At 42.9% G+C, this 22801-nt stretch overlaps 2 protein-coding genes across 2 annotated transcripts in view; one reads left to right on the forward strand and one right to left on the reverse strand.

Moving 5' to 3' along the window:
* ATP2C2 (ATPase secretory pathway Ca2+ transporting 2) overlaps window positions 1–6224 on the forward strand; it is a 31979-nt gene extending 25755 nt beyond the window's left edge. Inside the window, exons 21-27 of the mRNA XM_042437783.1 lie at window positions 1386–1552; window positions 3318–3386; window positions 3615–3731; window positions 3842–3989; window positions 4812–4907; window positions 5210–5351; window positions 5676–6224. Coding sequence (XP_042293717.1) covers window positions 1386–1552; window positions 3318–3386; window positions 3615–3731; window positions 3842–3989; window positions 4812–4907; window positions 5210–5351; window positions 5676–5797 — 861 coding nt within the window. The 3' untranslated portion in view covers window positions 5798–6224. The remainder of the gene's footprint in view (window positions 1–1385; window positions 1553–3317; window positions 3387–3614; window positions 3732–3841; window positions 3990–4811; window positions 4908–5209; window positions 5352–5675) is intronic.
* Window positions 6225–9334: 3110 nt separating this feature from the next.
* Window positions 9335–22298, reverse strand: MEAK7 (MTOR associated protein, eak-7 homolog). Its single transcript, XM_042438740.1, has 8 exons — window positions 22142–22298; window positions 19480–19673; window positions 18334–18564; window positions 17909–18053; window positions 14237–14677; window positions 12791–12909; window positions 12356–12535; window positions 9335–9693 (listed from the first exon to the last, which is right to left on the reverse strand). Exons 2-8 carry the CDS (start codon window positions 19648–19650, stop codon window positions 9562–9564), a joined length of 1419 nt encoding a protein of 472 aa, XP_042294674.1. The 5' UTR covers window positions 19651–19673; window positions 22142–22298; the 3' UTR covers window positions 9335–9561.
* Window positions 22299–22801: the final 503 nt, after the last annotated feature.

Here is a 22801-nt window from a genome sequence, read left to right on the forward strand (position 1 = left end):
ACATAATGCTTCTTGAAGAACTAATCAGAGGAAGCGATTCATTCATTTAACTGGACCTGGGCAAGTCCCCTGATTCACCCATCTGGGATTTTGCCAGGCAATCAATCTATCTATCTATCTATCTATCTATCTATCTATCTATCTATCTATCTATCTATCTATCTATCTTCCATCTATCTGATTGTCCAACTCAGGACTACTGCAGTAAAATCAACATTGTGTTCCTATCATTGTTTAGATGTGAGCCTGTTGTGCATGAAGAAAACTATCCTTGGATTAATATGGGCAAAATCATCCATAATAGGAGTTTATTTCCTTTGATCAACTGATTATAATAATAACAATAAGGAATAATAAAATATATTTTTATCCCGCTTCTCCAAACAGATTGAAGCGGCAAACAATAGAAGCACCAGTAAAATATAATAACAACTTATCGTCGTCGTATCCCAAACCTTCCCATCCACATTAAAATACAGTTATTGCACTTTGATCAATTTGCATCAGTTACACAAACCCAGTTAGGCTTCAGCTGCTTCCGGATTTGGAAAGTTCAGACTCTGGTTGCTTAATATCTCAAACTTTGCATTCTGTGCAATGTTTTGTGTTTCCAAATTCCAGGGTTTTTATAATGGGCACACAGTGCTTCGCTTGCTGTGAAACATACTGTATATACTCATGTATAAGTTTAGGAATCAAGGTAAAAAAACTGGCCCCAAAAACATGAGTCGGCTTATCCATGGGTCAATGTAAGTACTATATCTTAACTCTTATTTAAAAGAAGGTACCATCTCCCGGTGAAAAGCAAGAGTATAATATGTGAAGCACTGACTCCTTCTACTCTCTCGTCCTTCCAGCCATAAGAGTAAGCACAAAAAGTTACATCTGTGGGGAACTTTGCAAGTTCTTTGACATTGCATTGCTTTGCTTCATCCTTTAGATCAGTAGACCAGTGATGGCGAACATATGGCATGCGTGCCAGAGGTGGCACTCAGAGCCCTCTCTGTGGGCACACATACTGTTGCCCTAGCACAGAGTTTGCCAGAGTTTCTTACTAGAAAGCCAGAGGGACATGGCACTTTGCAATAAATAAGTGGGATCTGGGTTGCAGTTTGGGCACTCGGTCTGTAAAAGGTTCACCATCATTGCTTTAGATCATTGGCTATATGCCGCTAATACTCTTGACTTACCATGGGTCAAAGCAAAATCTACAATTTTGGTCCCAAAACTCACCCTCGACTTATACATGAGGTCGACTTATAGTCGAGTATATACGGTACCTTAAATCCGCTTGGGATTTTTCTCCCCAGAGGCTGCATTTACCTCTGCGCAAGGAATCCATCTTGATGGATGCTGATGCCTATGTTTGTCTGTCCCTCCTTCAGGCTTTGCAGCAGGCGGGCGCCATTGTGGGAATGACTGGCGACGGGGTAAACGATGCCGTTGCTCTGAAGTCCGCCGATATTGGGGTCGCGATGGGGCAGGCAGGGACGGATGTCAGCAAGGAAGCTGCCAACATGATCCTCGTGGACGACGACTTCTCAACCATCATGTAGGGGTCTGTTGGGTCCTGGCAGGGGGAGTCTGGGAATGGAAATCCAAAATGCAAGTGTCGGACTCTGATTTGTGCACAGTACTGTAACCAACCGCAAGCCAGTTTAAAGTCCCTCCTCTAATTCTCCACCATTTCTCAGTGGAGAAAAGGGAGGAATTAGAAACTATTTGACGGAGGAAATTTTATCCCAGGGGGGACTAAGGGCCTGAACAGACAGGCCAAAATAAAGCTGCTTCAAGTCACTCTGGAGATATGCTGTTTAGCATTCTAAGATGCCAGAAGCCGCACCAAAGCCACACTCTAGTCCTAAGGACTGGAGCGCAGCTTTGACGCAGCTTCTGGCCTCTTGTCATTTATACAGCATACCTCCAAAGTGACTCAGAGCAGTTTTATTTTAGCCTGTCTGTATGGGCCCAAAGTTGCTTTGGGTCACTTTGGAAGTATGCTGTTTAAATGATGCATGAGTCTTAAGTGGCCAGAAGCCACGCCAAAGCCATGCTCCAGACATAGCTTTGGTGCAGTTTCTGGCCTCTTAAGATGCATGTGTCATTTAAACACCATACCTCCAAAGTGACCCAAAGCACCTTTATTTTGTCCCATCCAGGCCCTTTGTATTGGAATTAAAATGTATAACTCTTCCCCCCCCCCCCATTTTTATTTTCAAATTACTACCTAGTATTAATATTGAAAATGAGGAACAATTGAAATATACAAGGGCTACCCTATGGGACGTACGATGTAACAAGAAAATCTAGACCTTTTGTTATGATAAGGTGACTTCAAGTGATTTAGGAAGAATGTTGATAATTCTGTACTATCTTTTTACATTTGATGTTTGTAAGCTAATAACTGGCTGTAATTTTGTTATATGTTTGTTTGTTTATATGTTTACTTGTATATATATAGGGTTTTTTTGCATTGTATATATACCCGTATATACTCAACTATAAGTCGATCTCATGTATAAGTTGAGGGCAGGTTTAGGAGCCATAAAGATGGATTTTGATATGACCCATGGATAAGTTGAGAGTAAGACTTAGGGTTAAGTAACAAATGATCTAAAGGATGAAGCGAGGGAAAATAATGCCAAAGGACTTCCAAAATTGAAGGAGGCATAACTGTTTGTGTTCACCTTGAAGGATAGATGGATGAGAGGATAGAGGAAGGTTAGTGCTTCCAGGAAGATTGCATTCTTGCATTTCACCAGGAGATGCTTTTTATTTTTATGAGAGTTAAAGTACAGTTCTTAATGTGATCCATGGATAAGTCAACTCAGATTTTGGGGGGTCAATTTTTTGACTAAAATTTCTAGACATGATCATATACAGTATGTAACAATTTATACTTTATAATAAAAAAATAATTTTATCCCAGAGCTATCTGAGATGCTGAACCCTATCCCCAAAATAGGTACAGGGCCTTGGACAGCTCCATTAAAGCCCAGAGTGGCTTTACTGCTCTCCTAACATGAGGCTCACCATTGGTAATGCCACTGGAGCCCAGTCTGTGCTGCATATTTCCATAGACACTAATAGTTCTTGCTTGCATGAAAATCCAGAACAGGCTTTGCAGAAGCTTGATGATCCACTGAAGTATATCTACATGCAACAGGATCTTGCAGCACCTTTGAGACTAAATGTGTGAAAGAAGTTGTAGCATAAGCATTCATAGACTTGGTCTACTTTCTCGGATGCATGGAGTGAACACTGAAGCATATCTGTTTAACCTCTAGTACAAAACGTCTCTCTTTCCTTTCCAACAGGAATGCCATTGAGGAAGGGAAAGGCATATTTTACAACATTAAAAATTTTGTCCGGTTTCAGCTCAGCACGTAAGTAGTCCACTTAACCATTAAGGCCGAACCAGGGCTTAGAAATGTTACCTTTGGTGGGGAGGGGACTATTGTTCCCAAAACCATTGGCCACAAGCCATGCTGACTGGAGGCATCTGGGAGCTGTAGTTTTGAAAAGTAACCTCTCCAAGCTCTGAAATAAGCCCTTATTGGGACCTCTGAGTCTTCGTCAAGATTTACCTGTGTTTCTTGTTTTCCTCTTGGCAGGAGCATCTCGGCTCTAAGTTTAATCGCTCTCTCAACGATATTCAATTTGCCAAATCCACTCAATGCCATGCAGATCCTATGGATCAATATTATAATGGATGGTCCCCCAGCTCAAAGGTATGGGGATAATGGGAAGATCAGGGCGATGGGAAAGATCTCAGTGTGAGCCATTTCCTAATGAATCATATTCATATAATAATGTCTCTTTTTCTGGGACCTGAGAACAGTTTGGGCGTCGAACCAGTAGACAAAGATGCCATCAGACAGCCTCCAAGGAGCATCACAGATACCATTCTCAACAAGTCTTTGATTCTGAAGATCTTCCTTTCAGCCACCGTCATCATCAGTGGGACCATGTTTGTCTTTTGGAAAGAGGTAAGATCATGTCTTTCTAAATGCCCAGCCGACATTTAAGTTACTGCTGTGCTAAAATCCACCCGACAGTGATACCTTCCTTGGCCAAGCGAAATGCACAATGTACTTGTTGCAAGCTTTCAAAGCTCCACTGGCTTCTTCATCAGGAGGAAAAAAATGGAGATGTTAGTAAGATGCCTGCATTTTGTAGATAGTATGGGGAGGATATCTTTAGCAGGCTGGCCCCTTCCCATACCATCTTAACCAAGGACAGAAATAACAAAATACAGGCATCTTACTAAAAGCCAGCAGAGCTTCAAAAGCTTGCAACAAGTATATGGTGCATTTCAGCTGGCCAATAAAGGTATCACTGTTTAGTGAATTTTTGTTGGAATTTACTAAATGGCCAAGGCAGCTTGTTTTCCGGATTGTGCTACGCTATAAATTTGAGCAGCAAAAACAAATTTCATAAGAAGGCAATGCACTCTTCTCTTTTGTCCTCTGTAGTTATATCCCTATGGAAAACATACCCTTCTGAGTTGGCTTCTCCCTCTCCATATATATATAAAATCTGCCCAGGCTTTTCACAAGAGTTTTTGATAGCTCATCCATCATCATGTGTAGATTTAAGTCTATGTCTATACTCCTTGGCAGAGTTGTGCGTCTAATCTTTCCTTCAGGAGAACATCAAGGTGGCAGTGACTTTGCAAACAAAAGGGCCATTGTGAGACTGGAGGGTTGACTTTGCACATTCTCCAAGCGTTGAGATGTATCCTCCCTCTTTCTCGTTCTTGTTCTCTCTCTCTCTCTCTCACCAATGTGTTTTGTCGCTTGCGCTTCCAGATTCCTGAAACTGGTGTAACTCCACGGACGACAACCATGACTTTCACTTGCTTTGTGTTCTTTGACCTCTTCAATGCCTTGACGTGTCGCTCTCAGGTGAGAAAAAGACGAACGCTTTACTCAGCAGACAACTTAATCTATCGGCAAAGAAGATAACTGTGTTGAGATGAATGGGCTTCAAATGTGTGTAAAAAATGAAAATCTCACATTGACCTCAAGAAAAGGCGCTACATATTTTTGAACACCTGGAATGTGAATTACTGGATTCCTCGCATTTAAACTGAGGAGGGGGCAAAGTGGCATCTAGGTCATGTATCGTCTTTGAACGAATCCACAACCTCTCCAAAAAAAATATTAAATCATTTTCCAGCACTTCATTTGTTTCTTTTCCTTCCTAGACAAAACTGATACTAGAAATTGGCCTCTTCCGAAACCGCATGTTCTTGTACTCTGTTCTGGGGTCCATTTTGGGTCAGATGGCAGTAATATACATTCCTCCGCTCCAGAGGATCTTCCAGACGGAAAATTTAGGAGCCCTGGGTAAGCCTGAGAACTGGCATTCTGGATGCATTTATTTCTTTGTAAAAAATATCGGAGCACCTAGCAATTGGATTGTAGTGAATGTTTGCAAGAGTGAATTGCGAATGTATATATCTATGAATATATCTATGCAGCTATGTATGTATATAGAGAGTTGGTGTCACATCCTCTGAGACTGTGAAATTGCATAGTGCAAAGCCACACGTCTATTTCAGATTCTCAGTCTCCGACTTCACGTTGCCTCCCCTGATGTAGAAATGCATGTTTCTCACCAGTTTATCCATTTGTAATAGTAATTGTTCATTTCATTTTCTTCATCGGTAGATTTGTTGCTCCTCACAGCTTTAGCATCTTCGGTTTTTATCCTATCGGAGCTGGGCAAAGTTTGTGAGAGGCTTTGCTGTGGCCGCCCCAAGACAGACCATTTTCCATTGGAAGCTGTTTGATGACAAGAATTAAACAACCAAGAGAGACTTGTGGCAACTTTCAGACTAACAGATTGTGGCATGTGCTTTTGTGTGACTTACAATCCCACTCCTCTGTGGTTCAAGGTTTCCATCCATGAAGGCAGGCATGCTGTTTGAATGATGATGAAGTTCCCAGGAGACTATTTGATCCTCTTTTTATACATCAGTGAAAGTCGGTCGGCAAGCAACTCTTAGATCAATGGAGTGATCATCAGCTGATAAGATTTCTTTTCCACATCACCTGCTGGTCCCTTAAAGCTTTTCAGAGATGCTGGATTGCTTCCAGTTGTTTTCTTTCTCTTACAAAGCTGTGTTTCATAGAGAAATATGGCCTAGAGGAACATCACTGTGAATCAATGGCATCAACATCATTTTGTCTATTTATTTAATTTGCAAGAATGCCTTTTGTTAATAAAATATGTCTAAGACCTACTAAGGTGTAGTGATCCGAGTCTGTGGCTGGAATGCTGTTAGTGTCTTACACATACATACATTCCCCTACAGAAATGGTTGGGCATTTTTGTCTAATGAAGAATATCCATATTGAAAGTTGCTGAAACAGAGTTGGGCACACGGCGCCAACACACATGCTGCATTAATGTGTATGCACTACTGGTTGTACATTCAGTAGTGCATTCTGATGTCTTGGTTCAGTTGTGCAATCTTGCCATTCAACACAAAAGCTATATTGCACAAGTAGTGTGTAACCCCACAAGCTACATGACCCCAGTGTAAGATTTTGGCCTGAGGAAAGGACTAGAAACATTCAAAACAGGTTTTCAGCCAACTACAAACTCACTGGGGAGACTTGGCCGATTATCAGCATTTGGTCTATCCGTCCTTCTAGGTGATGATAAAATAGGACTGGTGGCATGAGTGAGGGATGCTGGGAGTAGCAGTCCAGCAACATCTGCAGGACATCTACATTAGAAGAACTTCACATCTGACAAGCATTTGTTGTTCTCAACGGCAAATGTCAAAATAATTTCCTTTTGCTAGTGCAGAGTAGGAATTAGGTGGAGGACTATTGCGTATTGAACATGCACAAGTGATCAATAGATATAATATTTGTATTATATCCTATTTTCGAGAATGTATGCCACTGGCAGGTCTATTTTATTTTATTCTATTTTAAGTACAGCACTGTGTAAACCTACAGCGCTTTATAAATAAAGTGATGATGATGATGATGATGATGATAATGCAGAAAACCCAACAGCATGTCGTAACTGGCATGGGCATGTGAGCAAGAACACATACATCAGCCACCAGTGCTCAGCTAGTTTCTTGAATTCCGGTTCCAAAACTCAAACCGAACTGTTGCTGTGGCTTTTATGACAGTGTTTTCTTTTCCAGCTATATTTACAAAAAAGGATGGAGACGGAATCAAATTGAAAAAAGAAAATTACTAGGTACAGGAGCTCGAGAAAGAGCCCGAGGCATTTCTCTTTATTGTTGTTTGGCTGTATGTGATCTGACACACATTGCTATAAAACAATCAAAGGGATACAAAAGAGAAAGAAAGAAAGAAAGAACTGTTGTGGCAACGATTGTAGTCCAAACATGCACACACACACCTTTTTCAGGCTCTGCCATTGCCACACTTTATGCCAAGGGAAATGCAGCCCCAGGGCCATTTGTGAGGGGCCCAGGCCTCTCCAGGACACCACAAAAATTGTTGGAAAATGTTCTTGAAAATATTTTTAACCATGCTCTCTGGGAAGACATCTCACCATGTTCTCCATCTCTGATTGTAGCTCATTGGTAGCACCTCATGAAGAGGATCTCAATTGCTAATCATTTGTTTTTTCCATTGGAAGACTTCAGGAGGAGAGCAACCAAAATCACAGATGCCTGACAAACAGGTTAACAACTGCTAAACAAACCAACAGTGATAGGTTTTACTTCTCTAGACTGATGGTTACTTTAAAAACGGGCAGGTTCCAAGGGATCAGAGCCCCATTTCTACCCTACGACCCACCATGCGCCACACCACTTTCCAAAAGAGAGGGATCAAACCTGAAAGCGCCCAGATGTCCCGTTATTTTTCTGGTTTCAAACAGGCACAGCTCATTGTGTCTTTGACGCCAACTTGCAATCCTATCGCAAGGTTTTCTTGGCAAAATTTATTCAGATGAGGTTTGTCGTTGCCTTCTTCTAAGGCTGAGAGAGTGTAGCATGCCCAAAGTTACCCAGTGGGCCTCCACAGCTGACTGGAAATTCAAACCCTAGAATTCCAGAACTCTAGTCCGACTTTCCAACCATTACATTACTCAAGCTATTAGGTTGATTCACTGCCATGAACACTGCAACACTGAAAACTGCTTTGGGATGTTTACAATGAAGAGTGGCTTGGGAATATCTTAATAAAGAAATAAAAGAAGGCTGCAGTACAAACTATTTCCTTCAATGGCTACAGGTTTTAAACGTGTCACCAAGGCAATGTTGCACATAAAAGGCATACTAGTCATTGAAGATCAGAAGTAAATTGGCTTCTCAACTTAGCTGCTAAGGAAGTTGTGCCAGAATGGTCCCTCAGAATCTGTGGACAAGCCGACGGACCCATTTCCACCCACTGTTTTTTGTTCTCTGTATTTATTCTGTACGCTTTCAAAGGGAATACAGGGATTTAGGGAGCAGAGCACTGTCAAAAAGCAGAAATCATTGAAATGAGGAGCCACTATGTGCCATTATGAATACCACTGTACAGTGCTCTGGTTCCTAAGCCATTGGGGGTCTGAAGGAAATGGCTTTGGCTTGTCTTATTATGGAAGACAGTTTGCAAAGACCCTTCTGAGTCGTGAAAGCAAGCTCCATCCCATCCAAAACTCCCATGATCCCTCAGCATTGGCCATATTATCTGGAGCTGAAGGGAATGACACTCCAAAACATATACAGGGCAATGTCGGAAGAGGCTACCTTCAAATTAAACCAGCTATCAAAATCATGCATTCATCCTACTTCATTCCACCATCTCTGATGATATACCCCAATGTTCATGGAGTATGTCTTCCAACCAAGCAACCTCCTATTCCAGGAAAACATTTGGACCGTTATACAAGCTACTGTATATATATACTCATGCATAAGTCTAGAAATCTTAATCAAAAAACTGACTCAAAAAACCTGGGTCAACTTATCCAGGGGTCAATGCAAGTACTGTACTTTAACTCTTATCAAAAAGGAAACCATGCCCTAGTGAAAGGTGAGAGCTTAATCTCTTCTCAAAGCACCTAAAAGAAGCATCAACCCTCTCTACTATTCCCTCCGTCCAGCCTTTAGGGTGAGTGCAAAAAGTAACGCCTATCAAAAATTTTAAAGATCTTTAGCATCGTTTTTGACAGTGGAACACACTCCCTTGGAGTGTAGTGGAGTCTCCTTCCTTAGAGGTCTTTAAACAGAGGCTGGATGGCCATCTGTCAGGGATGCTTTGATTGAGAGTTCCTGCATGGCAGAATGGGGTTGGACTGGATGGCCCTTGCGGTCTCTTCCAATTCTATGATTCCTTTGCTTCATTCTTTACATCCTTTGTCACATGTTGCTCAGTTTACCCTTGACTTATCCATGGGTCATATCAAAATCTCTAATTTTGGCCCCCAAACCTGCACTCGACTTATATGTGGGGTCAACTTATAGTCAAGTCTATACGGTAGTTGTCACAAGTTGGTAATATAGGGCTCAAAGAGTCCCCCACCCGCTGCAGGAAACTCTTCACTCTGTGCTCAGGCAAAAGCTTCCAAGCTTTATTCTGAGTTGTTACTGTCTCCATCTTCATCCGGTGCCCGCAATCCATCACTCTGACGGCTCTTTCCAATCATCTCCAGCAAGGCTTGAGCCTCGGGGTCTGCATCCAGGATGCTCTTCTGCCCTTTGCCCTGAAACAAAACCCAAAAGACAAGTTGGAGGAGGGAAAGGGGCCAGAAAGTCAATCATGGAGGCATGTCACGGTCAACCTGTCCTGGAACTCTTTCTTCAGCTTGTCAAGGCTGTTCCAAGGAGATCACGTGGCTTCTGGTCTACCCCTTGTCACTCTGCAAACAGCAGAACAGGTTTTACAGGGTGGGCACCGATGCAGGCACACATACAACACACAGACATGACAACCTGCTTCACCAGTCCAGTCTAACAAGTTGGATCAGGCTACAAGGCTGCCTGAAAGGGATGGAGAAGCAGGCCTGCGTCACAATATAATCTTTGATCGCTAATATTTTCTTAAGCCGCATCCTTAGTGCACCGTTGGGCAGAGGGGAGAGAAGAAATCAAGAAGACACCCAGACTTTTTTTTGTCAGGTAAAAAAGCAACCCGCCTTCCTCACTAAAAAAATAAGAGACTTTAGGAATAAAACAAGGGATTTAAAAATTATATGCATTTTTAAATGGTCTGCAGTTGCTGCTCGATAGCAGAATTAATGCGATTTGACACCATTTTAACTGTCATGGCTCCATCCTATGGGATCCTGGGATCTGCATTTTGTTGCGCCGCCAGAGTTCTCCAACAGAGAAGGCTAATTATCTCATTAAACTACACATCCCAGAATTCCATAGCACTGAGCAATTAAAATGGTGTCAAACTGGATTATTTCTCCAATGTAAATGCTGTCTACATGTTGCTGATTGCTATCGCTGTTCCTGCAGTGCAGAGACTTAAAAAGGAAGAGGAATTCCTTTGACAGAAAATGTTGCATTCTGAGCAAGACAGAATTAGCTCCTTCTGAACTAACAACTGGAGTTTTACATCTCTCTCACTTGCCATCTCTCTTGTTTTCTTCTAGCACATGCGGCCCTTTTTTATTTCCAGAAAGAAAATGACTGCTACTGTCACAGCTGGATTGCATTAAGGGACAGGAACGAGGAGTTGGAGAAAGGAAGTGTGTGTGTTCTGGGGGTGGGCATAAGTGACTTTAAAATACTTATGTTATTGACTTGAAAGAGTAACATTTACAGTCATCCAGGTCATCAGGGCAGATGACACAGAAGATTAAGAACAGAATGGAATACAAACAAATTTAAAAGCCTAGTCAATTTATAAAACACACCACAAAAGCTCATCTAAGACTCAACCAAAATTAATGGCTCCATAAAAGGCTTAAGCAAATGGGAGAGATTTAGCCTGGTGCCCCAAAGATAACTATCGCAACACCAAGCAAACAAAACTAGAGAAGGAGTTTCAGAACATAGAGAAGGAGGAGGGAAACTACAGCTTGCAGGGCTCATGCAACTCTTCCAGTCCCTTCGTGTGCCCTTCCCCAAATCCCCAATCTACCCCCAATCTCCTGCACATGCACCCAAATGAGAGCAATGAGAAAACTCTCACTTCTCATGCAGGCTTCCAGGAGCAGTAGATTAGTTTCAACACCACCCCTCATGTGGCCATACAACCCAGTGTAGGTGAGCAGGACAAAATTTGGCCCCTATTGCACTTGGTTTCCCTCCCTCCTTCTTTAGAGCCTGCTTGGTGATGGATTGTTAAAAACTCTTCCCAAAGACACTTTGCTGGTATTACTTTATTATTTTTTAGCACCAAGTGAAAAGAGGTATTTTCTCCTGAAGTATTAAAAGGTAAAGGTAGTCCCTTGATATACTGTCTAGTCATAACCAACTGTAGGGGGTGGTGCTCATCTCCGTTTCTAAGCCAAAGAGCCAGCATTGTCCAAGGAGTGCTCAGGTGGCCAGCATGACTACACTGAACGCTGTTACCTTCCCACTGAGATGTGGCACCCATTTATCTACTTGCATTTGCATGCTTTCGAACTGCTAGGTTGGCAGAAGCTGGGACTAGTGACAGGAGCTCACCCCATCATGCAGCACTCCGGCCTCGAACTGCTAACCTTCTGATCTTCTGATCATCAGAACTGGCGTCTTAACCACTAAGCCACCACTATTAGTAGACAGTTTTATTTCTCATGTCATCCGCTACTTCATTCTGAACTGCCATGCCATTGGGATTGTTGTACTGTGATTACAGTACAACCTCCGTATCCATGGAACTGGTACCAACAGTTTCACTTACTTATATCCGAAAAACTATGTTCTCTCTAGGCATTTTCTAGGTCCTCCAGCGCGATTCTATAGTATGTTTCTGGTAGAAGTTGACCACAGAGTCACACTAGAAATACCTAGAGAGGTGTTCTCTCTAGGAATCGCTAGGTCCTCCATCATGACTCTATGTTCAACTTCTGCTGGAAGCCATTCATTTCAATAGTTTGCTATTAGCCAGAGATCTGTGTTTCCCTCGTAAATCTGGGAATGTATCCCTCCCAGATACAGGAGTCATACTGTATTAATGTTGTTCTCAAGCTGACTTTTTTAGCCATCTTGGAAGTTTCTGCTGACACAAACAATTAGGTGCCACCAAAGAGAAGACCCTGCTTCTGGTGACTATCCTGGCCCATGGTAAGACACAGACATCTGCCTTGCAGTATCTCTGAAGAAAATTTTCACACTGAGCGCTCCTCTGATGCATGAATTTCATGTGCTAGTTTGAGTGCATGAAAAAAGGTTAGTTCTGCCAGAGTAGCAACAAAATCAGTCACTTACGGTAGCATTTTCTGGGAGGCCTCCCACTGCCCACACCTCCATGGCATCCAGCGTGAAGTTCTCCTTGGCTGAGAGTTGAGGGCTGTTGTACGTGGTGCACTTTGGCTTGGCTTTGCTGTGGCCCTTCCCATAGTTACCGTCTACCCAGAGGCCGAAGTATTCATGTTGTCCGCCCATACCCTTGGAAGGAAAAGAAAAGTTCACCAAATGCAAGGAAGCAAATGACGCCCCTTCAGCCACTGTGGTCCACTGACTAAACATATCAGCACTGGAAAGGGACAGAAGACCACACTCAGTGACAACCCAACCAAAAGCCAAGAGTGTCACCTGCACTGTCATCACCCTAACAAGTCCATCAAACTAAAAGACTACTGCAAACTATAACTGGCCCTGTCACTGTCACATTATGATATCAGGGAACAACTTCATACTCACAAGTCCATTTGGCATTGTCTGCTGCCCATGATTCAAATACATGTAGTGGTCATTGTAGCCCGTGTAGGTGAACACCCCGAGTGCAGGAGAAATGGAAAACAAAAAGCATGCGTTGTTGCCTGTAAACAACAGTGGTACAAAGAGTCAGATTCCAAAGAAAAGGAAACCATGGAAGACAAGTAACTGGGATTGTCTTCTAGGCTGCATCCACGCTGTAGAAATGATCCAGTTTGACACCAGTTTAACTTCCACGGTTCAATGCTATGGATTTCTGGGAACTTTAGTCTTGCAAGGCATTTAGCCTTCTCTGCCAGAAAACTCTATAATTCCACAGCACTGAACCATGGCAGTTTGAGCAGTGTCAAACTAGATTATTTCTGCAGTGTGGATGCAGCCCTAGAGAGATTAATTGGGAAAAGAACCATAAGAAGAATGACTCATTGCAACCATGTCATGGTCACTGATGGATTTTGGTTTCTGTCTTCCTGGGAGTTGTGCTCCAAAATAGTCACTTTGCTAAGCTGTCCTACAACCCATGGGGTTTTTGTGTGTTTTTCTTTGTGTATATACACACACTCATATATCTCTGGGAAGTTGAGATCACTGGGTGAACACTTTCTCTCTCTTTCCATCCCTCTATACATTCCTCTACCCTATACACGTTTGTGTAAAATTACTAAGGGCCTTAGAGTTGTGATGTCTTTGACTCAACAGAATCAAATGTAGAATCAAGGCTGCCACCTCCTGGGCAAGAATAGACATCATCTATATAGTGATCACATTTTTAAAATTATTATGCTCCATGTTTCATAGTAAAGGTTGCAGAATTGGCAGAATAAAACTTCCAATACCCGGGGGATGATTACAGAATAAGTTAATTTGGGGTGGTGCAAATGAGTTGCACTGAGCTACTCAGCCCGATTTATACGACTTGCAGACTAGCAGATGTTCTTGGCACAAAATGTGGGCTGAATAGAGAATTGGTGAAAATACAAAACCAAACTAGAAAGTGTACAGAACTCTGTGCACATGGGAAATTATTCTTTCAAAGTACAGCATCTAGCATTCACAGGCTATTTTGGGTGATTCCAGGAACTACAATCCAAACAGTATTTTTTTCTGGCTTCTGGGGGTGAAAAATACAGTGGGCCTTTGGTATCTGCTAGGGTTTGGTTCCAGGACCCCCTGTGGATACCAAAATCTATGGATGCTCAAGTCCCAATACATACATTGGCATCGTAAAATGGTGTCCCTTATATAAATTGGCAAAAGCAAGTTTTGCTATTTGGAATTTATACTTTTAAAAAATATTTTCAAGCCATGGATGTTTGAATCTCTGGATAAAGAATCCATGGATACAGAGAGCTGGCTGTAATTGCAATCTCCATAAAACACAAGACCCGACATCAACAAGCAAAGAAGGGTGAAGGAAACAGGAATCTTCACCTTGAAACTGAGGCTTCACTTCCCAGGAGCACGAAGAAAACCCACCAAATATGTAGCCATCAGCATCTCGCAAGACCAGGATACAGGGGCCCTTGTTCACAATGTGCCCACACAGCTGCGTAAAGCTCTCCCCATGAAGACGAGAGGCAAAGAGCAGCTTCCACTCGTGCTGGAGTTCAGAAGGCAGGTGGGAGTTGATGTATGTGATGGAAGGGATGTCCAGGAGGCTGACAAAACGGTTTCCTTTAATGCCTTTGCACTCCGGGAGCAATTGGAGAGCATCCCTGCCTTGATCTGGGAGGGAATGCAAGGTCAGCAGCCCTTGCTGGACGATGACGCTGAGGAAAACGGAGACTTGCGGCACCTGGAAGACCCAGTCCTCAATGCTACACTCATCGTAGGTGGCATCCAGCGCCTGAGCTCCCTCAATTCTCTTCCCATCTGAGGCAGAAAAAATCAGTTACATGAGGCCTACCTGAAGCACATGGTCTCTTTTCATGGGGGTTGTTGTAAAATATGACAGTTCCACCTAACCAAGGGTCACACAGTATATATACCCCACCCACCTCCAAGATTCCAACCACAGATGCAAGCAAAACGTCAGGAATAAACTCTTCCAGAACATGACCACATAGCCCCAAACCCCCACAAAAACTATTCATAGTTGTTTCTTGTTCATAGAACCAATGTTGTGAGGTGCTTTGAGTGTTGGATTAGAACTCCTTCAAAGCCAAGGGGTGGTAGACACGTCCGCTGACACTATCCTCTCCAGCAATTACATGTGGCACTTACACAGAAAACAACAGACAAAAACAAACAAGTTTGTGTTGTGCACTGGATTCAGTCTCGTTCAGAATTTGGTATGACTATATAGAATGTTGGACCTGAAAAAGCCTCGAGTAAGAAGCCTGAGAAGCTAAAATGTTCATGAAGACATTGTACAAATTAAAGTACTGTTGAATTCTAGGAGACTTTGTTAGTGGCTAATTCAACTGCCCAAATCTTCATCTTCATCCAGCCCTTAAGTCTGCTTACTCGTCCTTTTGCCTCCTCTCTCCAGAAGGAAGAGCCAGGAACTTGAATTGATTGCCAAGTGCAACCCAGCCAAAACAGATTCCCTCCCATGACAAATATCAGGCAATCCCTAATTAAATTGTACTTTTGCATGGATTTATATTGCAAGCTGTTTAGGGACTGGAGCAGAAGAATAAGGCATAAATATTTATTTAGAGATTTACATCCCCTCTGCTAATGCATTGGATGTTTTGGTGTATGACAATGAAAACACAAAGTCCACAATAAAGCAAGAACATAAAAACAAAACAACAGAAATAGACTCAGGGATTAAAAACAGGGTTTACAGCTTCATCTGCCTGGCATGACCACGTCTGCTGGAACATTTTCATTAACTGAGAAAAAGCAGCAAGGGAGGCACCCAAGTTGGAACTCACAGGATATTCTCCAATTCATAATATAAAGGAAAAACAGATGAGTCTAAGGCCATGCTTTAAAAAACTTTTTTTTCCCCTCCACAAATTAACCCCATAATTTTGGCCAGGAAATATTTGTATGGCTTTCTCCAAGAGCTCTTAAAAGGCAGGGGAAGGAGAACAATACATATTAACTATAAGGAAGAGATAAACTGAAAAGAAAATCATGTGGTTCTTTTCCTAGAAGCCAAGATGACTAAACAGAGACTGTCATACTTTGGCCATATCACAAGAAGAAAGGACATACTGGGCCCAAAGAGACAGGCCAAAATAAAGCTGCTTCGGGTCTCTTTGGAGGTAGGCTGTTTAAATGACACACACATCTTATGGGCCAGAAGCTGCGCCAAAGCTGTGCTCCAGTCCTTAGGACTGGACTGTGGCTTTGGCGCGGCTTCTGGCCTCTTAGGGCTCATGCATCATTTAAACAGCATACCTCCAAAGTGACCTGAAGCAGCTTTATTTTGGCCTGTCTGTATAGGCTTGTTGTTGTTGCTGTGCACCTTCCAATCGTTTCCAACTTATGGCGACCATAGGCGAACCAATCATGGGGTTTTCGTGGTACGATTTAATCACAGGAGGTTTATCATAGCCTCGCCCTGAGGCTGAGAGCATATGACTTGCCCAAGGTCAGCCAGTGGGTTTCATGGCTGAGCGGGGAATCGAATGCTGATCTCCAGAGTGTAGTCCAACACTCAAACCATCACATCACACTGGCTCTTCTGGACATTTACCCTATTGCTTTAAAATTCAAGTTTTCATATAATAATAATAATAATAATAATAATAATAATAATACAGAGTTAATTTGTTTATTTATATACCGCTATTCCAAGATCATAGCGGTGAACAGCAAAGTAAGCTAATTAGCAAATAAGCTAATTTGCCCCCAACAGTCTGGGTACTCATTTTAGCTCCCTCCTCGGAAGGGTGCAAGCCTGAGTTGAGCTTGGGCCTTTTGCTGGTCTTGAACTCGCAACCTTGTGGTTTTGAGTAAAAGGCTGCAGTACAGGCATTTAACCATGCGCCACCAGGGCTCCCTGGGCTGCCTATTCACAGCCAAGGTGTTATGATTGGAAACAGCATTGATATACGCAGAAGAAAGAAAAAGCTTTAAGAGTACAATGTCCTACATCTTTTTTTTTTAAATCCCTGCAGGTTGATTTTGAGACTACTTTCTAATTGTATATAGAGTTCTGAACACATAATTTAATTGGGTTTCATATATTGTTAATAATGTTATTTTATGCATGCTGATGCGACACATGTGCACATACATATTTGGAAATTCTTTGCTTCATGCCTTACCTTTGATTATTAAGGCATGTTCCCTTCCTCCAATTATTAAAGCATGTTCTCCCCCTGCTTTAATAGCCCCTGAAGAAAGCCATATGATTATTTCCTGGCTAAAAAGAATTGGCGAGCTCCAATTTGTGGAATAAGACCATTTTTATACATCCTGAGATCAGTCTCTCCTTTACATCTGGTTTGATGGATGTGCCTCACTTCTCCCAGTTTTCCCTCTCTATAATTCAAAATGATTCCAGATTTCTGGCAAATATACTCAAAAGTCAGAATCCTGGTGGTGACATACTCAGGTGTACAGTGCGCCCGCGTCATACGCGGATGCACTATACACGGCTTTTAGCATATGTTGAAAGCCGCGCAGGAGCGTGCAGGGCGCAAGGGGTGGCACATCCCATTTAGATGAATGGGGCCATGTGCCCATGGTGCGCACTCACCGCCGCCACAAGCACAAGACCTATTACTTTCAATGGGGCTCGAGCATACGTGGGTTTTGTTATGCATGTGGGTCCGGAACAGATCTTCCGTGTAAAAAAAGGGTGCACTGTAATTGCAAAGTGTGGCTGTGTATGTCCTTTTTTATCACTGCAGAAGAAGAGAGAAGGGAGAGAAGTGGAACTATACATGGCAGGGCTTTACACTCTGCTAGGACCGTGCAGGACCTCTAAACTTTTATTTTTTAACTTCCCCTTGTTTGCCTTTTAATGAAACCCAGATTTTCTCCTGCCACCTGGAACAAACCTAGAAGAACACTCAGGAAGGGGGAGAAAAATATGCTGGAAATCTGACTTGTGCCGCTTTAACTGTTGCTTTCATATTTTAATTTTAGCTATAGCTTGCAACTAAAACCCAAAACAAACATGAACTTTCTCTGACTCACCTGCTGATTTCAGTCCAGAGATAAGCTGGGAAGCCAAAGCTTTCACTCCAGCGGAGGAATTTTGCATGTTCTTCAGATTCCAACCCTTCAGCTCCTTCCTATGGCTCAGGACATGAACTACAGAGCCAACCAGGTCCTCTGAAAACTTCAACAGAATAAATGTTGTTGGGTTTGTTTGGGTTTTAGAATTTTAGAATGCCAGATACAGAAAAAAAGAAACAGAGCTCCTAACAAGGTCAGAAATGAGTGTCTATGAAGAGACAGTGACTCGCAGCATGGCACCAAAAGATGCCAAACATCATCCTTTACTGCAAATTCTTTTCAAAGGTTTCTCAAACACACACACACACACACACACACACACATCTATTATTCCAGTTCATCTCCCTCTCTGCCACCCGAATGAAAGGGATTTTTCTCCTTACCTCAAGGATTTGGCTTCCCTTCACAGACCCTCCAGTCTTCGATATCATTTTCATGATGATGCCCCTTTTTTCTTCAGCATTGCCTTTCAAAAGCAAGGACATAAAGACAACGAACTGCTCCTTCCCCACTGGGGCATTGGGCACAGGTGATTTCTCAGTCAGCTGGATGCTCTTCATCCCATCATACAGCCTAACAACCATTGATTCGGGCAGAGCATCCTTGACATGGGCCTGGCAAAGGGATGAAAGACAACAACCAAATTCAGTCATCAAAGGCAGAAAACTGGAAAGCATGTCATTACTACCCTTCCCCATGCACCCACCAAGATAGCAAGTGCAAAGCAAGGACCTGCTCACCTCTAGCTGTTTGCTCCTACTCCTACTTCCAGCAGGTTTATCCAGATGATATTTAAATTGTGAAGTTTAAATTATGAATTTTAGATTTGGATTGTTTTAATATGAGCACATCTTATGTATCCTTTTAAACAGACATGTTTTTTTTAACTGATGTTGTTTATTTGTCAATTGTTGTTGTCCCTCACCTCGATCCATGGGGAGAAGTGGGTAAGAAATAAATATTATTATTACTATTATAGGCCTGTTCCAGACTGCCAAAATAAAGCTGCTTTGGGTCTCTTTGGAGGTATGCTGTTTAAATGATGCATGCATCTTCAGAATCCGGAAGCTGCACCAAAGCTGCACTCCAGTGCTTAGGAATGGAGTGTGGCTTTGGGGCGACCTCCGGACTCTTAGGACCCATGCATCATTTAAATAGCATACCTCCAATGAGACCCAAAGCAGCTTTATTTTGGCAGTCTGTAACAGGCCACTGTTACTCTAAAAGTAACCGGTGGCACAATCCATATTGGGACCCTAGCATGGGAAGGGAGAGGTTTAACAGAGTCTGCATAGTGTAATGGTTTGAGTGTTGGACTATCCAGCTGTCCACAGACCAAAGCCACCAAAGCAAAATCAGATAAACATAGAAAACCTGCAGTATTTCCCCAGAGACAGACATTACTGGATTCGGGGTGAGTTCAGGGGTTTTCACCTGTGAAGACAAGCCCATGGACACTGCCTTGAGCTCTCTAGAGGAAAGGAGAGATAAAAACCACAGCTAACAACCTAATAGTTTGTTTCTCTTGCCTTAAGCGTCGCCAGGGACAGTCCCCTCTTGGCTGCTTTTCCTGTCTTTGCGGCAACGGCATCGTCCACCCCACACAAGGAGCCAAAGACAGCATCAATGTCCGCTTGTTCGTCGGGAAGAAACCTCAAGAGGTGCTTCTGGTAGGAGCTGTTGCTTTCCACGTTGCCCATCTTTTCCAGTAGATGGTGGAATCCTATGAGTAAAATGAAAGGGAAGAAAAATGAGACCAGCATGAACAGAGCAGTAAGGCTTGGAAAGGTCAGTACCAGGAAAGGAAGATGCTCTCCACAAAGCCACAGACTGAACTATCAAGAGGATGAGATGTCTAAAACTAAGCCTGGAAAAAAAAACACAAACCAGCTTTACAATGCTTTTTACCAGACACCACCCTCTCGACAGCACCAGAGGGATGGAAAAACCGATACAGTTGAATGATTGCTTTGGCATGGGCAGAGTTAATAACGCTCAGCTGTTATGCTGAAATCTATCGCAATGATGTCAAGTGACCCCAGTTGGTCATGGACTTGGGATGCCAGCAGCATCCTCTTCAGCCATTTTGTGGCCCAGATGTAACTTTGCCAGAACTGGGTCGGTGATACAGGGAATACGTGTGAGTCAAACAAGATGTGCTGGACCACAACTCCCAACAGCCACAATGTCTGAGGATGATGGGAGATGTTAAGTACAATGCATCTGGAGGGCATCAGGTTGGGGGAAGGCTATGGAAAAGTATCCCAAGGAGTCCTCCCAATATGTGTATGGATATGTGTTTAGACTGAGGATGTGGAACCTCTTTACGCTTGAGGGCTGAATTCAACATCAACTTCTGCAGGGAGGAGAGGGCTTTCCAGCGGTGTGTCAGGGAGAGGAGGAGAGGCAAATATTTGTTGTTGTTGTTGTTAGCTGCCTTCAAGTTGACTTTGACTTATGGAGAGCCATGAATGAGAGACCTCCAAGTCCTTTAAACAGCATACCTCCAAAGTGACCCAAAACAGCTTTATTTTGGCCTGTCTGTTTGGGCCCAAAATGCACAAAAGCCAAGAGGAGATAAAGTGACAATGCTAATGACACTGTGAGGTTGTTTAGGTAGGTATACAAGGCTATGGAACTCTATCTCCATTGATTTAAAAGGCATTTCTGGTGCTAACAAAAGGACTGCTTGCATTTCACCATTGTCAATCTCCATTTCGAAATTGCAGATGGGGAAACGCATACATTGCAATCTCTCTCTCTCTCTCTCTCTCTCTCTCATTTTCTTGGACTATTGAAATGTTGGGCGAAGACAGCATCGTCGCCCGTTCCTCTCTTCCGTCAAGACCCAGAGTGTACATGAGAGTACTTTTTAAACAACGTGTGCAACATGAGTGCTTTTTCGCTAAACAAGCCCCAGCGACAGAAATACAAATTAACGATCAAAGCCCAACAAGCATGAATTATTCACAAAAGTGCCGCTACCTAAAACCTGTCGGAGAACACAAAGGAGGAAGAGAAACACAGGCGTGTGAGCAGCGACAACAAACGCACACATCTTTGTCATTACATACAACGAACATTCCTCTTTCTCCTGTTTACTGTAATCTAGCCGACTGAGCGGCTGCTGTTTCGGATCAAGGCAAGGATACGGCCTTAAAGCGCCCGGAAGAAGGAGAAAGCGCACATGTTTCCTTGTTTAAAATATCCATAAGAGATAACTGTAAGAATTATAAGCTGTTCAGGATGCAGACATTTTTAGGGGGGAGGGAGGGATATCCCCATCCTGCCATTTCTTTTCCATTGGAGGTAGAATTTGTAATTCTGATTAAATCGTTATTGTAACATCGATTCTTCATCGTAAATGCATTCAACTTAGCTTTCAAATAATCACTGTAGGTAATATTAGCTGCTAATGGGGGTGCATATACACGTATGTATGTATGCATGTGTATACTATATGTACACCTATTAGCAGCTAATATTGTCTACAAGGATTATTTGAAAGCCAGGTTAAATGCATTTATGAGGAGTAAATTTATCACGAAGAAAGAAATTTTTGCAGCACTGAGGTGTCCCATATATATATATGGGGTGTCCTCCCCCCTCTCTCTATATGAAGCATCGGTGTGTCCCTTACATATACATGGGGTGTCCCCTTTCTCTCTCTCTCTCTCTCTCTCTCTATATATATATATATATATACATATACACACACAGCATTGGGATGTCCCCTATATATATGAGCTGACCTCCTCCCCTCTCTCTCTCTCTATATATATATATGCAGCACAGGGGTGTCCCCTATATATATATGGGGTGTCCCCTCATCTCTCTCTCTCGCTCTATCTATCTATCTATATATATTGCAGCACTGGGGTGTCTTGTGTGTGTGTATATATGTGTATATATATTTCTCCCTCCCCCCCTAAAAAAAAGGCTTCAGATGGCATGTCTATCTCCGTTTCCTTCACTCTTTATAACGTTTGTTCTTCATCATCATAATGTAACATTAACTTAATTATATCATTGAAATGGCTTCCTCTGAAGAAATCTTCCCAAGAAAAACCCAGGAAAGGCTCGTCTAATAAATTATTAATGAGGCCCTCATTAATATTCACACTAACCCCGCCCACAATTTGCACAAACCCGCCCATTGTTTACATAAGCCCCGCCCTCTTCTGTTCATACTTCTAGTTGAGCCCCAGCTTCGGCGGCGGCTGTTCTGCTGAGCGGTGGAAGCTCCCTCGGCGGCCGCCTTCCCTTAGGACCGACTCATCCTTTCCCCGCAGCAGCGCCCGCGCCGCCCTCCGCCTTCGGGCCGCCTTCTCCTTCTCTGCCACCGCCTCCTTCGGCATCATGACAGACACGGCGCTCAACCAATAGAAAACTCGTTTTCCCTTAGGAGGCGGGCTGTGGATGTGACGTCACTGCCGCCTCCGTACTGAAACGCTTTCCCGGTCGCCGCTTTAGGACTCCTTTCCAATCTCTATGGTTTGCCCCGAGAGGAGGAAGTGCGACTCTCTAGCAATTTTTTATTCCTCTCTATGGTAGAAAGAGGCACTGCTCAAGAAGAGGGTTGGCTTTTTGGAGCACCGCCCACTTTCGCCGCAGCAGCCAATGGGAACGCTGGAAGGGAATGAGCGGCGGGACAGCCTTGAAGGGGAGGGGAAGGGGGTGTCCCCCATATATATATATATATATATATATATGCGCATGCGCACAATATTGGGGTGTCCCCTATATATGTGTGTGTACATATATGTGTACATATGGAGTGTCCCTTATATGTGTGTATGTGTAGCATTGGCACGTCCCCCCATATATATATATATATATATATATATATAT

The sequence above is a fragment of the Sceloporus undulatus genome, chromosome 8, assembly GCF_019175285.1.
Source record: "Sceloporus undulatus isolate JIND9_A2432 ecotype Alabama chromosome 8, SceUnd_v1.1, whole genome shotgun sequence".
NCBI lineage: Eukaryota > Metazoa > Chordata > Lepidosauria > Squamata > Phrynosomatidae > Sceloporus > Sceloporus undulatus.